The 16,873-nt window shown below is 39.8% G+C and overlaps 1 protein-coding gene across 1 annotated transcript; it reads left to right on the top strand.

The window, feature by feature from the left end:
- The first annotated feature begins 9,546 nt into the window (after positions 1-9,546).
- Positions 9,547-16,873, top strand: LOC140950442 (uncharacterized). The gene is made up of 6 exons (XM_073399669.1): positions 9,547-9,683; positions 11,578-11,637; positions 12,759-12,855; positions 13,626-13,737; positions 14,993-15,123; positions 15,848-16,873. The coding sequence occupies exons 1-6, from the start codon at positions 9,614-9,616 to the stop codon at positions 15,858-15,860; spliced, it is 483 nt and encodes a 160-aa protein (XP_073255770.1). The 5' UTR covers positions 9,547-9,613; the 3' UTR covers positions 15,861-16,873.

Below are 16,873 nucleotides of genomic sequence, written 5' to 3'. Positions count from 1 at the left end.
CCTACAATCTAACAGTGAAATGAATCGATGTAATCAGCGCATTGGTAGAGAATGGCTCCTCTCATCTTTGCTCCAATAAACTGTAAACATCTGACATACAGAGTTCACCACACGAAGTAAGCACTGAAGACGGGTTCAACATCCGAGACACTGAACTAGGGGGAGGATCATCTCCCTAATAGGGTTCTTCAATCCTATTATCCCTATTTAAATTTTCGCGCAATCCCGTAATCCCCATGGTTATTTTCGGCATCCCCCATCCAGGAATACTTTCAATCCCCAATGTGCTTTAAAATCCCGAATCCCGGCCGTCTAAGAAGGCAAATCCCACATCCCGGAAAATCTATTGATGACCCGGCTCTAAAGGCCTTTCCCACATTTTGCTTCAGTGAGGGTACACGATGAAATGAGACCGAGGCTCAGGTGGACAATTTCATACACGATCGCGTGACTGTATTTTGTCTCCGCAAACCTCGATTCATTTATGCAAAAGTTCTCATGGAAAAACTATTGCTGGTTTTCACTGTCACACCATCGAAAATAAAAATCAAAACCGTTCAACAGATTGAACAGCCCAGAATCTGACAAATGAACTGAAGTAAATGTGCAAAGACCCTCGCCAAGATTCAAGTCGGTGAAGTTTGTTATAGTTTTATGCGAGATATTCAGGATATTCAGAGAAATGTACCCAAAAATGCGCCCTTGTATTTGGTGAGTCGTTTTGCTTCAATGATCTGATTAAAAAATAAAAAATTAAAATTGACGCCTCAGTCGTAGGTCTTTCAAAAGTAGCTTTATTGGAGGCTGATAAATAACAAATAAAAAGTCGTATCTCGTGCTCATAACCTCACAATTATTTACGTACTTATTCAAGAGCATGTACAAGTCATGGGGCGTCGATTAAACACCTACTGTTGAACACATGAGCAAATCATTGGACATTTTTTCAGTAAACATTAACTCGCGATCCTTTGTAGCCCATAAACTTGTTGCTCATGCACGTGTTCATACACACTCTTCCGTGTTTCGGTTTTTGTCTTTTTTTTTTTTTAATTCGCGTTTTACAAAATTGCTCATCTACCATTCATTTGTAAGGAACGCGGCCTGTGCTTACGTGACTGGCGCGTGCAAATCACACGGGAGCTGCGATAACTAAACCACTTGTTTATGGCTTGAAATTGACATTGGGTGCCCCTGCTATGTAAGCACTGAAAAAGCACACAAATCATGGGATACTTTAAAAAAAACCACTGGCACATCATACACATCATACACCCGGCACTCTCGTAACTAGGGCGAATCACTCACCTTTATCATCGCACCAGCCTTTTCAACAGGCCGTAGTCATATATTCTTTGTTACAGTAAAGGGGTATTTCTTTATTCAATTTAACAATACGTTACGTAACGTTTGCTCTTGTCTAGTATAAATTAAACAAATAATCTGCCTCCGACGAATTTTCGCCGTTGCGAGCATTTCTGAACATAGGTGGAGCACACATAAAAAAAAAAAGAAGTCATGCTTGTTTTATAATTTATCACATCCTTACTGACCAATCATTGAGACCGTTTTTCATGGCGTGACTTTCTTTAAAGTAGTAAAAAGTCGCAAGATTTATTAAGTTTGTTCTATTCTTGAACGAATACGTAGGAATATCACCTTTATTAGTAGGTTCTAAGAACAAAAAACATTTTTTTTTGCAAATATGACAATGAGCAGTGAAACGCAGTTGAATTTCAACCGAACGGCTACAGGTAAGATCTTTATAAAATAACGGAAGTTTAGAGTAGCATAAGGCAACTCAGTTCTTTAACAACCTGAAAGAACAAAAGCAAAAAAGACCAAACAAACAAACAAAAAGCAAATGACACTGCAAATATTGCGTTAGTTCGATGTTTTTCAGAGCCTAATTTCCTCAAACCGGAAGAGATTCACCGAATATAGCAGAGCGATGCAAACCATCGGGTACATCCAAGCGTAGACAAGTTACGAAAAATCATGTTCTTATCGGGTGCAGACAGGACATGTTCATCCAAAAATTCGAAGTTTGAAGGGTGTTAGGACTGTTAGACGAATGTGTTCACGAGCAAAGTGGGTAACTTGAAACTTCTGACCAGAGTTTTGTTCGCTCCAAAGTTCTCAATGAAGTATACATCGCAAATATTTTAAGACGGTAAGAATTCTGAATTACGTTAAAATATTCCAAAGAATAATGTTTAAAGGCAAGCGTGCTGGGCTGAACGAAAAATATTCCTGAATGGTGAAAAATAGCAATTGCAAACAACTGAAGATCATAGAAGGCTGATTTTCATATGCAGGGAAAGTCCCAGATTTTACCGATATGTCAGGATAATTACGTAGTCTTACACAGAGGCCATTTTGATCATTTTGATTTATAGACTAGGGTGAAAGACTGGAACTACAGAGTGTGAGGACTGGGACCAAGCAAAACGATCCCCTATCGATCGATCCCCCTCTCCTACAGTATAAATTTAATTTAGGTTTTCGCGATGTCAGATATTTTCGCTCACCATCGCAGACATCTGGGGTTCGTCAGGGAAGTAGTAGCTGAATTCTTTAACTTGTCATTGATTTTCCCAGACGATCCTAGTGATATCTACCATTTCGAGTTTTCTTTGGTCAGCAGCAAGATCTTGCACGTTCAGGACACATTAAAATGCCGGATCGTCTAGAATTTTCTCGACATATGAAACGGACCAGGCTTCTAACGGTTTTGTATTTCCGGTGTGAGCTCTTGCCTTTGTCTTCCTATCGGCTTAGCGTGAGAAAACAGCAGACATTTGCAACGCCACCACTGCTTTTCCCGCGAAATGACGACTGATGTTGAAATTACATAATGGTGGCGTGTCACTACCCGTGTCTGGGTGGTGCTTGTTATTGGTTAAAGCATAGTTAATAAAGTGGAATGGTTATGAAGCCCAACAGACTCCATTATTTTATGTTTTCATTAGCTGTTTTGGACCTGACAGTGCACAACGTTCAATAGCATTTCTGTCATTTTGAACTTACTGACCAATAGAAACATCGCATTAATTAATTCAGTCACAATCTGTGAACAAACTCACAACGGATTGTGCTCGGTCAGGGAGCTTTCAACAATAATTCTTCCAACATAAACTACAGCACTGTTGTTTTCAACTTTGATGTTTGCCGGCTTTCATAACCCGTCTCCTCTACTAACTACGCATGGTTGAAGCAAATAGGGACCTTACGAAATTACGACGGCGACGGCAAGGAGAACATCACAAAAGCAAAAGGTTTAATGAGCAAAACGACAACTCTGCACGTGCATCACGTTTTTTTGTACATTTCTTTCCTGTCCCTCCACAACTACGTGAAATGACCAAATTTTAAGTTCACTAGTCTTGAGAACGGTAACGGCAAGGCGATAAATCCTACCATCTGTTTGAACTCGGGCGCGTTCCCTCTCTTCAGCTCCAACCAAAATTCCCTTCTTTTAAGTAACAGGGCAAACTGGGATAATCGCAAAAAAGTTTAAAAGGATGCGAGGTCTATTTTTCAACGAAGTTTTCATGGACGTTGCCGATGTCAGATCGTAAGGTCCCTAATTACCCTCGCGGCACAACCAATCAGGGGTTGTTTACAATTTACATATTGGGCAAACTGGCAGGTTCACGGTTTGGATCATGGTAAGCAAAATTATCCGGGAATCGCGTTTACGGTGTGAACATCGTCTTTTCGATAGTTCAGTTAATATGAACGTCACCTACTTTATGGATTTGTTAAACTTTTCCGTCGGCTCCTTCAGCACGCATGCTTGGGATCCCACCTGACCTTGGACTAACGTAACGAAAACAGCGTTTTTGTTTCTGGTTTTAATTTATAGTCCAACTAGAGCTGAAGTTCTTTTCAGCGTCAAACCTTTATTGGTTATCTTCCTGATATAGTTCAACCACGAAGTTTTCTGAGCAATAAGAAGTGCACTGAAAACTTTCACGGACAACAACCCCATACATGACGTCTACATTTTTAGATATTTAGGTCGCCAATAGTTGGCTTGTTTACCGTAATCTGGATATAGTTGAAGTTAAAGTCGAAGTTACGCTTGATGTCGAGTTTATATCGTATAAAAGTCTAGCGAGAGGCATTAGGAAGCCAAAAGTTGAATCCAGGGTCTTGGTAGTTTTTCCAAACAAGAGAATTTCGCCTCCAACTCACACTACAGTCAGTATAGTCAATAGGACTGCGTGGAGCCCAATCCGGTTTGTAATCATCATCATCATCATGGGTCGACTGAAGAGCAGCTGACTGTAAGTCGACGTCTCAAACTGGCTCGGTCTTGGGCGAGTGGGCGCGATGTTGTCCTCTAAGAAATACTTGTTTGGGTCGATCCATTCCTGAACATGGTTCGGAAAAGGGCTTCTGCGGTCTCTCTGGGGTTGTTCTCCCGTGGGAGGGCTCATGTAACGCGTAGATGTTAGCAGGCTCATCTTAGTCTCCGTGCGCAAAATTTGGCCTAGCAACTTGAGCTGTTGTATTATCACTCTTACAACTCTTAAAAGCAAGTTAATCGCGGCTTTCCGACTTGTTTAACCACAAGAATTTGTAAATAAACAGAATAAAACGACATGAGGTTCTGTTCTCAACAAATCTAGCTATAAAAACGCCGTGTTTAGTTCTGAATGGCACAAAATCTTTGGTCTTTGACCATGAACATAAAAAATAAAAGAACTGGACCATTAGACCGTCTTATTACGCACATGGCGGTTTCCGGTTTCGGTCAAGTCTTAAAAAGTGACCCGCGCGAAAAGCCAGAGGTTTTTTCTCGCGACTTCGCCGCTCGTGTCTTCGGCCTTTGGCCGAACACGTGTCGGCCTTCAGCCGACGAAGCGAAGGTCCCCGACGCACGCGAGAAAAAACCTGTGGTACCCAGGGTAAAGCGTCTCTAGCTTGGAGCAAATACTATTCTCAGACGAGTCAGAATCCTAAATAAATGATGTTGTCAGAATTACTCTAGCAAATTAATGTTTAATTTAGAATACAACCATCTGGATAGTACAGAGGACGAGAAAGACACAAACACAAGTAAGTGCCTAAAAATTTAATTATCTGAATCTATTTTTTTAAATGTTTATAAGGGACTCATGATCAGGAAGACACTCCTACTCTTAACTTTGTAGATACCCTCCGTCTCTAGTTTGCCATGTATAACGATCATTCCTCTCTTCTTGCTTTTCAGCTGCATTCATCTTTTTAATGGTATTTGGGACGTTAGTTGGTGTTCAGGTTTTTGTGTTAATCTTGTTTGGAACAATGCGCTTATTAGAAGCTCTGTTTGGGTAAGAGAGCAGTTTGCATTATCAGAAAAATTCACAAAAATCTAAATATGCCTCCTTAAAAATTATTTTAACTAAAAAAATTTGTTATTAAACTTAGTAGAATCCAGGGAGCCTGGTTAAACGCGGGCTGTTAGAGCCGTTCTCACGAAAGGGAGTCGAGAGTTAGGCCACCCGTTTAACACCCGAGCTCATTAATCAGTGGCAAGTAACAGAACAATAGTTTCTGGGGCCAATAATACCTAAGTCTTAATGTCGGAAGCACATAACACACGGACGGCGGAACATTTTTCCACCTTGGGGGAAGGGGGAAGGGGTAAAGGGGGAATCGGGTAACTAGTTTCCTGTAGAGGCACCTATCAAGTTCTGCGCGGCTACAATTGAAGAATTGATTAAGGTTATGTCAATAAGATAAGACGTGATAACAGTACCTTGATGGGCTCCTGAAAATTGACATTATTCTTTTTTGATAGGTTAGTTTATCCTTCGACTCAAAATGCTTAGCCTGCTAATACAGCCGTTTCTCCTTCTCCTCGCTGCTAGGGATGTTCCGCTTGAGGGAACGTCTGCGCCTTAGCGACAGAAATTCCAAAAATGTATTCCAGGAATATTGCGGACTGTTTTGTAGTACATTCATCACGTTTACGACCCCGCTTACATTTGATCTTTGTGACCTTTAGTCTTTTGTCTGTCATTCGTAAACAATAGGTAAAACAATAAAACTACTACGTCGACTAAAAAGAGCTCGATCCTGACAAGATTCCGGACAGATTTTACGTCATCAGCATGGAATCGAATTTCTGTCGATGAGGCGCAGACGTTCCTCCTGGCGAAACGTCCCTAGCGGTGAGGAGTAAGGAGAAACGGCTGTATTCGCAGGCTACAAAATGCTCATCTCTGATGGCAATATCTTGACCGTTTTCTTGTGACCTTCATCAGGCGAATGGCATTGATAATTGTGAACAGAAATGATAGACAAACCAATTGTATAATTATACCTAAAACATTCTAAATAGAATCTTTCAATGAAGCTTCTTCGTATATACAAAATATTTTTTTCAGAAATCAAGCAAGAACGGATCACACGTCAGGTCAGCCAGAACCACCAACAGAATACCAGTTTCCTTTCTTACCATCCTATCTTATGGCAGTCAGTGAAACAAGGATAAATCAACAGACCCCAGATATATTGCACAAAACACCTATTTGCCATATAACAACATTGTTTAAAGGGACAGTGTCCCGATTATGCGCACGCGCGAGCGTCATCTGGTTTTTCTTCAAAAGACAATAGAACTGTTATATTGACTCGACAAGATTTCCTTCCGGACCGCACCGCCGACAGAGATTTGTTGTTTATATTCTCAAGTAATATTTTAGACTTTCAAAGAAGTCTTTCGTCTTACATAAAAATTTGGCTCGCGGTTCGAAGACTTATCGCGATTTTATCGCTAGCTGGGCCGCCTCGCGACCCGAAAATCTCGTTCCGCCCGCTTTAAAAACATATTTTCTAATTTGAAACTCGTGTCAGAGGTCAGTTGTTCCAAGTCTAGTAATATCTGCCTGATTTGCTCGCGTTCTAGCCTCAAACGTTTGAAAGACATAAATAAAAATGCAATCTCAACGCTATGAATCATCAGAAAGGTTAGTCAAAAATTATATTATGATTTCATGGCACTAGTTTTTGTAAACATGTAGCGCCTATTTGTTTGATTTTGTCGGCCGTTAGTTTACTAACGCGTCGTTGCAAAACATTCTGCTTCACGAAGCTCCCCTCCACAAGATCTCCTCAGTCACATCAATGTCTCAATGGTTTCTTTCTTACAGTCTTTATTGTTGCCGTTTCATTTCTGTGTATTCCTTTCACAATTATCTGAGCTTGTATGGCAGCTAGCAGAAGAAATAAGCCTTCAATCGGCATCAAAGTGCTTCCAATCTTTTGGTCGTCCGGCCAACGGCAATAAAAGTAACGACAAAAAATCCAGATTTTGCCCAAATCGAAACTTAACAGGAACAATATATCATTGATCTGTAATCCTGAGAAGTTTTAGTGTCGTATTGAATCCGGTCAAGCGCGATGCAAACGGATTTTTCAAGGTTCTCTCACTCTCCTCGCATCTTTTGATTTCGCGACATCCTGTACAAAAATCAAAGTTTGGTGCATGCGCAGTAACGGGATACTGTTCCTTTAAGCGACAAAAAGAATAATTTGTAAGCTGCAAAAAAGCACAAAAAGACCCTTCTTTCTCGCACTGATGTAAGTTAATCCGAGACAGCCTTGGGTTCTGATTCCACATGACGCTTTCATGGTGCTTTGGATTGCGTACTCTTTCAGGTAGCCAGTGAAAACAGCCGTTTCTCCTCGCTCTCTCCTCGCAGAGAAACGTTTGCGTCTTAGCGGCAGAAATTCCATTCTGATGACACGATAAATCCGGTAGTCACGGGGTTCCAAATGCAAATTTATTCAATCTTACGTTTTTCCTGGTGGATTTTGGTAAAGCATTGTGTTGCGAACGATCTCCAGCAAAACTCAAATGCTTCTTCCAGAGAAGACTGTATTCCACAAATTAATATGGACTGTTTTGTTAGAGATTCGTCGCGTTTACATTTGGCCTTTTTGGCCTTTTGTCTTTTGTCTGTCATTCGCAAAAAATAGCTAAACAGTGTAACTACTCCGTACCAATCAGGGCTTCTGACCGGCTTCCGGACAGATTTTACGTCATCAGTAGAGTATCGAATTTCTGCCGCTGAGACGCAGACGTTCCTCTGCGCGAAACGTCCCTAGCGGCGAGGGGCGAGGAGAAACGGCTCTTTTCGCGGGCTATATTTCAGGTACCGGATCCAGATTCCTTGTCAGTAAAAACTTGGGTTCCGGTTTCCAATGGTTAGCGGGATTGCGGATTCACTTGAGCTGAATTCCGGATTTCAAAAACCAGGATTCCGGATTCCATTGGCAAAAATTTTCCGCATCACTGGAGTCCGGAAGACTTTTCCATTGTTACCAGGCTTATCGAAAAAGTTTTGCTTGCAGTGACTTCCGGCTCCTGTGGGGCCTTCGCCACTGGAAGGCAAAGCTGTTTCCTCCTCACGTGGCTAGCATCTATGCATATAACACAAGAAAGCGTTTACATATTAAGAAAAGATTCAACTCCCACAAGACTGGCTTGGAAAATGTACCAACATGGCCACCGTTTCACTGTTGTTAATAGCACACCATTATTGCCTCAGTCAGACGTCATGTGCAAAGCTCAATACATTTCAGTAATGCCGATGATGGACTAAATAAAGTAACCTAAGAACCGAAGAGCAGAGATGAGTTGATTTCAACTGATCTATATTTAGTAGAAAAGCGCCTCTTTTCAACTCGCGTACGAGTCCAATTGTAGATCTTATCACATGTGCAGTCTAAAAAAGAAACCTGTTTATAAATGTGAAGGCCTTAAAAAGAGGAAGAAAAGATAAAAATTCAAACTTCTTTACGGTACAGGTTGCTAAAATCGGTGTCCATAATAAGTTTCGACTCATCAATCCTTTTTATTATTATAACTCCTCAGGAATATATTGGTTTGCAGAACTTTTCCGACCCGGTACTCGATTCCAAATAATTGCCCCTCTGTAAAATATTGAATTTCCGTGATATTAGTTGAAAAGATGGAGGAAGTATTATAATTTTTTTTAAATTGTACAATGGTTGAGACTAATGGCGATATGTAAAGACATGCAATTCATTTTGGTACACCTTATAGAATTGAACTACTTAATGTAAAATTTTTAACAAGTATCCCATTTAATTTAGCACTTCAGTGTAATCTTTTAAGTGGGTAGGTACCCAACACACAAATAATATATCATAATTATCATCACATACCGGGTTCCTACTTCAACTGCGTCGAAACCTATGCCCCCCAAACGGCCATAGTAAAAAATTACCCACAGAGATTATACAATGTGGGTAGTTGACGCACTCATTGATTTTCGACTGTTGAACGGTCTGGATTTTGTGTACAAAAAACTGGTTTAAATTCCCGAATAATCTGCACTGTTTTCGATTTAATTCCCACCCACCTAGGATAAGATAGCTATTGTCCCATCATTTTCCGCGTTTCAGTGAATGGAGGACATAAATTTCATGGTTCAAAAGTTCTGCAAGTTTGATTATTCCAGTGAAGGTTATTAAAGTTGCGTTCAATTGTATACGATTTGTCGATCGGTCAGACATCGACTCTGAAATTACGCTGGCGTCGGTCCTAATTTTATTCACCTTGTCAGTAAACTAAATCACGATCAATCCAGTGATGTTAGCGATAAAGGAAAACTCCTGCATTTTCATGCTCTTGGTGATATTTGCTAGTTTCAACGGAAAAGGTAGGTTAGATTGATCAAAACAAATACTCTAGTGAATGTACTTGGACTGCAGTAGTGGTCAAAGAGTCTTACAACTTTAATATGCACTGTGAGTTTCACGACTGTTCAGTTGTTTTACTTTACTACAGGGCCAAATTTTTAAACGGACAGCACAAAGTTTGAGGGAGGGTCAGTAAAGTTTTTAAGGATTTGAGGTTCCTCAAGAGAGAGCCTATTCGCATTTAAAACAATCTGTTTCATATAACTTGTCTGGAATTTTCTCGAAAGCTTATTCGCGTCATAAATGCTATAGAAACTTGAAACAAGTAAAGAAAACGCAAAAAAACTGAACCCCGCATAGACATGTCAATTTTTTCTACCTCAAAAACGAACGAAGACTTAAATCAGAAACTTAAGTCACTCGCATTACAATTATGTATCATAAATTTTAGCAGCTGCGTAGATCTTTGACTCGAGTAAATCGAGATATTTAAAGCTGATCCAAAAATACAAAACATAGTGCGACATTTTTATTGTTATTGGATCATGAGGTTTGTATAAGTGTATCAAATAACTCGAAATTGCGGTAATCTTATTGACAGTTTTTCGTAACCATAACAGAATCAACTATGGTCAGTCAACTCTATAATTTGGTCTAGTATGCATATATGTTGAGATTAACGATGTCAAAAAGTCTAAAAATTCCTACAAATTGGGTCCCAAGCCAATTAAAGTGGCTCTGATACATTGGCTGCAAATTTTTCATTTTTGTGAAAAGTTTTTTTTTTTACATACAAAACTATTTCATAAAAAAAGATCATAGTTGTACTAGACAAATTTATGTTGTGGTTCTATTTTATCCTTGGTTTAAATTTTATTTCCCATTGTTTCAAACTCACACAAGCATTACCATACCCCAAAACAAGGAAGATAAAATTTAAATCGAGGATAAAGTTGAACCACAACATGTATGACTGGGAATTCCATTGCCTTGTTGTCGTAGAATCAACTAAAAAGCGTCGATCCTCGTAACGTCCCTTGAGAGCGACAAAAAATTTCAAAATCACTAGCTTAACCTTGTTTAAGACCTCTTCTTTATTAACTAACAACCACACTCTTTAAAGTAGTTCGCTATAACTAGGTTTCGTTATATGTATTGTACTATTAGTTGGGTTAAAAAATAGTTCGTTATATTCAGGACGTTTTTTTATGGAGGTTCTAAATTTGGTTGGGAAAATGACTTCATGTAACAGGCAAAATTTAGTGGAGTCATTTGAGGGCGACTGCTAATGTCTCGCTAATATCTCGCTTCGATAGGCAATACTCAGGCACGAATGGCCGATTTCCTAGACGAGCTCCGGAAGTGCAACCTTCTAGGAGGGGTACTGGAGCATGCTCCCCCGGGAATCTTTTTTCAGATTTCAATTCCCCAAAGTCCCCTTTCCTGAGTTTCTGAGTCATTCAGACAAGATATTTATTGACTGTCCAAACTATTTTCCAGATTTCAACTTGGAAAGTTTTGATTTTTACTAAAAATATATATATGAAAAATCTGACCGATTTCCGTAAAACGGTGGAAAACGGTATGGATTCGCGCCTGATCCTCCTATCTAAAACAGGACACCAAAAAATTTCCTTTCAACTTTAAAGAATTAGAATTCAAAAATTTTTATCATGGATACTTCTAATCAATGCTTCTTGGGATGTGCCAAAGAAGCCTCATTTTTAGTTAACCCATCCAATGGCTCATTTCTTTTACCAAAAACCTCCTCATAATCCCCTTGAACCTACTATTAAACCAAAAAGTAGTCTACGGTGTTTGTTGAATTATCACGGTATGTGAGAAATTCTTGTATTAATTTGCGCTCTGGTGCGCTTTTTATCCAACTCTAAAATTGTATTTTATTTCTACTAGTTTGTGCTGAAGATACGTGTAAAGACTCTTTAATATGTGGGGACCGAACTATCGAAATACGTATGTATTCTTTGTATTATTAGGGAGATTAAGATTCACGTTTACCGCAAACGGCAAACGTCAGAGTCAAGTTGAGAATTTCTCAGAATAGAAAATAAGAAGATAAAAACAGTCCCGAACGATTCCAGTGGTTAAAACTGGCATAAAACTACTTGTTTTTGTGTAGAAGCAATAAAGATTAAACGGAAAATAAGGGAAAGACTTGGTCACGTGGTACAAATTCACGTCTGCCGTTTGGCGTAAACGCGAATCTTAATATCTCTATTGTGTTTTATTTAACCGCGCCGCAAGTGAGTTTACTTGGTTCTTTGTTCACGAATTTGTGAGATCATTGCAGAAAACTTTTTTGTGGTGAATCAAACAATTTTGGGACAATCAAATCATTAGTGTTAAATAGAGAGATAAAATAAGGCTTTATGGTCACGCTTATGGAAGGTCCGCCACGCCGATCGCTGATGAGCGGTGTTACTCCCTCTACGCCACATGTTTTGTGGTCATGTTCTTATTATAATTAAATTTAAAGCCCAGCGACATTAACCAGTGATCAAATCAGTAATTGTGTGATTTAGTACCAGTTTTTGACCTTGCTTATTGAGTACTTTATACAGCTTTGCCAAGGGTTTGTTACATACTGGCACTATTTTGATTGTTATCGTCGTTATCATGATGCACGGATATGCAGAAAACTACACAGATTGAGAGAAAATGCTGATGAGTGAACGATTACCGCAGTGAAGAAGAAAGAACACACAGATGTAGCGTGAAAGTTTTTGTTGAGTCATAGCGTCTCTAGGTATTCTTTATTTTCAGCCACTTCGTAGACTCACTGCCAATAAGATGTTACTAAAACGGGGAACGGGGAGCAGAGAACGAGAAAGGGAAACGGGACATGAAAAATGGCAACAAAGCAGAGAATTGGAAATGAATTTACTGACAGCTAGTCAGGTTTTGTTCCCATCTTTCATTTTCCCATTTCCTAGGCTTGTTCCCCGCTTCCGGTTCCCCAGTTTTGCAACATCCTCTAAAGTTAACTTCTTAACTGGCAGTTAAACTTTAAGCTAATAAAAAAACAATAGAAGGAGTAGAAGATAATAGTAAAGACATTGCCTTTTTTTTTTCAGTTTTCATTACCGCGCTCATCGCAGTTTGTGTTATGTTCCTTATCCAAAGCATTGTTATCGCTTGTTTGAGTTATAGACTCAAAAAATTCCAAGAAAGGTAAGACTTGGATGGTGAAGATGGTTAAGAAGCCCTTTAATTTGTTTTGTGTGTTTGTTAGCTTTTTGAGACTTGGCCTCGCCTGCGTAGCAGGCGCTTGCAAGTAATGTGGGCACAAGGAAGAACAGCGCGCACGATGGGACAAGCGAGGGGGGAGGGAGTATCTCGCGCGCCGTTCTCTCTCGCACCCATAGGAAGGATGGCCTTGACCGTACACAGATCGGAGTGTAATAGCATTCCCATAATTTAACCTTCTGATCAACAGAAACGTCTCCTGCATTTATTTATTCGCAACTGGGACTCATCGGATAGCGCCATGGTCTGGGAGAGCCCCACCAACTTCGGATAGTCGGTGGAATCACCATCGTAAAAGAATCTGGGTAGGGTAGAATTAGGGCTGAGAATTCGGGACACTATTAATATAATTCTTTGATACGTTTGAAAGCAATTAAATAACCACTGACACTCGAGGAAACACTTTTTACTGGCTGACAGTCAGAACAAGTCACCGTAGGATCAATTTGTAAAAACTTGGCGTCATCTATAATGGTGATAATGGCATCCGTTGTAGCATTCTCTTCCCACCAAGTTCTCACATTGCGTGACTTTTTGATACGAGAAAATTAAAAATGTTTCTGAAAAGAAATGTATCAAATGAAATGTCAGTCTACATAACAGGCGTTTTATTTATTTATTTATTTATTTATAAATTTTTTGCAGGCCAATAGAATGTATATGGTCTTAAAATGTGAAATTGCTTTTATTTTCAGGGTAGAATCAATGAATTCATCCATTGGATCGTACAAAAACCATGCGTTTAATCCATACTTCTCCACGAGTGAGTCAGGGATCAGTGAGATAGAAGACATAACATATATGCCGGTAATCAAAACTTTAGTCGAAAAGAATTTTAAAACGCACAGCAAATTCTATGTGAATTTCTTGACTTTTTCTCTCGCCAGGAGCCTTTATGATATATTTCTATGCCAGTCTGTTGTTTCTGTTTTTCAAAATACCAAAAAAAGTTTCTCATAATTCGGAAAAAATTGTAATTACTTGAAAATAAAGAACTGGGAAGACTTTAATATTAGGTATTGGTGTCATTTTATGCCAGACAGTCTGAAAGCCGGAACTGTAGGCTATTTTTTGTTTTCATTTTAATCAATTTTTTATTTCTTATCTTCTGAAACGACCTAACAAGAATGCGAGACCGTAGTGTATTTCATGGCCTGCATGCACGACTACAAACCCTTAGAACTGATCAGAGGAAACATGCACTGTTATTACCCCAGTGTTCGCTGCACTCATCCGCGTGTAACTTGGAAATTATTTTAATCACTCCCCACCCTAACATTTTAATGATAAAACGTAGGAGATTAGATGACCGGCAGCAGGACTAGTTTAGTCGGTAAAGCCCTTGACTTCAGGGCGCGAGGTGTTGGAATCGATCCACGGGACGAGGGTCCTCGATAGGTTTTTCGGAATACCGGATTTTAAAGCGAAAACGGGGCGAGATTCGGGATTGAAAGTATGGGTACGAGTTAGAATGCCCAAAATAACCCTCGGGATGACGAGATTTCGAGAAGTTTTGGTTCGTGATTATGGGATTGAAAAACCCTATTGGGGACCAATACTAAGGGAGACTCGGTACTGCCAGCACCCCGCAAATGGCTAGATCTTTACTTACCTTGGATGGCCACCAAAAATTGGCGGCCCCGTCTCCAGGAGTGTCCTCAATAAGTACCTTCGTGCTAAATGCATTGACATTGAGATGCGTTTTTATGGCGTAGAGGGGAGAAAAACTGTGTCCTTGATAAGCACTTTCGTGCTAAATACATTGATAATTGAATAAAGTACTTTCGGAAGTATTTTGCAGCAACTATATATGAACTGTTAACTAGCCTGCGTAGCAGGCGCTAGGAATTAATGGGCACAAGAAAGAACGGGCGCACGCGAGGTGTCTCCCTTGCGCGTCCAGTTCTTTCTGGCACCCATTTAATACTTCCAAGCGCCTGCTACGCAGGCTAACTGTTAGCACACCAAATTCATGAGCATGAGCTATTTCAGCTCAAGTGCTAACTACAGTAACTAAACACATCCACCAAGATACTGAATCTCTGTGTTTCTTCTGTGCCAGCAAACTCGTACGCGTCGTTTTACTGCAAGTTTTCCCACTGATAATAACAACGCCAACCAAGTTCCAAAGGAGAGTACAAACCCAGCTGAATTTACCATTGTTGATGCAAATGACAGGCAAAAGCAGATCTGGTGAGTGAAACGGATATACCATGAATATTACACCCCAGGAACAGAAAAAGTTTCCATTGAGCTTACGGGGGGTAACCACCTGGTGCTCGATTATCTTTAGCTCCTCAGGTAATTGAACGGTAGCCTGGGAACGGCCTCACTTGTACGAGTTCGGGGAAAATTTTGTGGGTGGGGCCGCGCGCCATTCTTGTCGCGCGCTGACGGCTCCGCCCTCAAGGTTTTTCCCGACCTCGCAAAAGTGAGCATTCTTGCAGGCTACCGTTCAATCACTCAGGTTTGGAATGCAAAACGCAAGCTTCACTTAAAAGCCAAAGTAAACATATTGAGTTGAATATAATTATCAAGTTGCGACTTAACTTTTCAGACTAGTTCGTTTTAGTGAATTCGGCAATAAACACCGTGGCAGAGGGCATGTTTTAAATGTGCTGGCACGATTTACTTCCTAAGTTCCCCCCCCTCCCCCCATCCCCCTCCTCTAAGATGCCTAACATGTGAGCGATTTTCAAATGAACAGTTTTTAACTCAATGTGAACTAAATGGTTGACAAAAAAATTCTATGTATGTGCTTACTTCTTCTTTTTTTTATTCACGGTAGATTTGATTTTTTTTTTTTTTGGTTGAATTGGAAACCGACGCAAAAATCTCACACTCCTATATATTGATAATTGTAACTTACACTCAGAACGATTATTACTGACACCAGAATTATCACCTTATCTTACAGGGGCTTGTATTGATCTCAAAGAACTGATGTCCAGGATGTGCCAGCGAATACCCTAATTTGTTACTCTTTCGTCTGAAAGAATTACAGCTGAAAGCTGTATAACTTCCCAAGCATCGTTTTATTTGTTGTGGTTGCTTAAACTGTAGAGACTTGTATCACATTGTGTTCCTAAGGAGAGTTCTAACCATGCATTTACGCATTACTGTCAGTTAAATTTGACTTTTGGGGAGTAAAATCCGTTATAAAGTATATACAAACCAGTTGGATGAAGAGACAAAAAAGAGTAGAAATACAGCACCTTCTTAAACGACAGCCTATATATTTTCGGAAGCTTCTGACTTGAAACATTCGATTCTCTAACCAGAACTTTCGGTTCTCCAATGTAAGGGTACTGTACCCTCATATTGCGAAAACTGTGTTTGATTAGGTATTGTACTGTGGTATGGTTACTGTTTAGAGACAAGAGAGGATAAAGCGTATAAGTGACTAAGTATTTTAATCTTTTTTATTACGTCATTCATCAGCGATCACAATATCCGTCCAGAGGGGCGCGAGTCGATTGTCGAAGTTGCGGTTTAGTACCTTTTAGTTGTTGAAAATTATGGGTTGGTACCATTTAGACTACATACATTTAAGAGACCCCATTAAGAGCTATCACGGGGCCTTTAAGAATGTCAACTCAAATGAATTTTTGGTACCTCTCAGGGATAATACCCAAGAAATGAGATTCCTTCCGTAAATTTTAAATGCAAGCTTTGACTATGAATTTTTGTTTCTACCTATAGTCCGATAAGCCTTTTTACAGATGCGCCCTTAGTGCGTTGGCCTTTAAATCTTGTTTTGTTACAAACCTTCCTTTTCATGCATGTGCAAATCATGTTATTCTCATGTCAACAAGTCTGTGGTCTAATCATTTACATATCAAACCAGGAAGGTTTTACCAAGAGGTTGTGAAGGCTGTTCTAGTTGCACAACTTTAAAATGGCTTAGTAAGCCGATGTTGAGCGATTGCTAATCTTTGTAGAT

Source organism: Porites lutea, chromosome 10 (assembly GCF_958299795.1).
Source record: "Porites lutea chromosome 10, jaPorLute2.1, whole genome shotgun sequence".
Classification (NCBI taxonomy): domain Eukaryota; kingdom Metazoa; phylum Cnidaria; class Anthozoa; order Scleractinia; family Poritidae; genus Porites; species Porites lutea.
The sequence above is the reverse complement of the archived record's forward strand: the minus strand, read 5'-3'. Positions and strand labels throughout refer to the sequence as shown.

What these genes read in the sequence shown, in the direction of transcription:
- LOC140950442 (XM_073399669.1), top strand. Translation starts at nt 9,614, where the DNA reads ATGTTAGCGATAAAGGAAAACTCCTGCATTTTCATGCTCTTGGTGATA. An exon ending in TGCTAGTTTCAACGGAAAAG is followed by an intron (nt 9,684 to 11,577) that starts GTAGGTTAGATT and finishes TATTTCTACTAG; the next exon opens with TTTGTGCTGAAGATACGTGT. An exon ending in AAGACATAACATATATGCCG is followed by an intron (nt 13,738 to 14,992) that starts GTAATCAAAACT and finishes CTTCTGTGCCAG; the next exon opens with CAAACTCGTACGCGTCGTTT.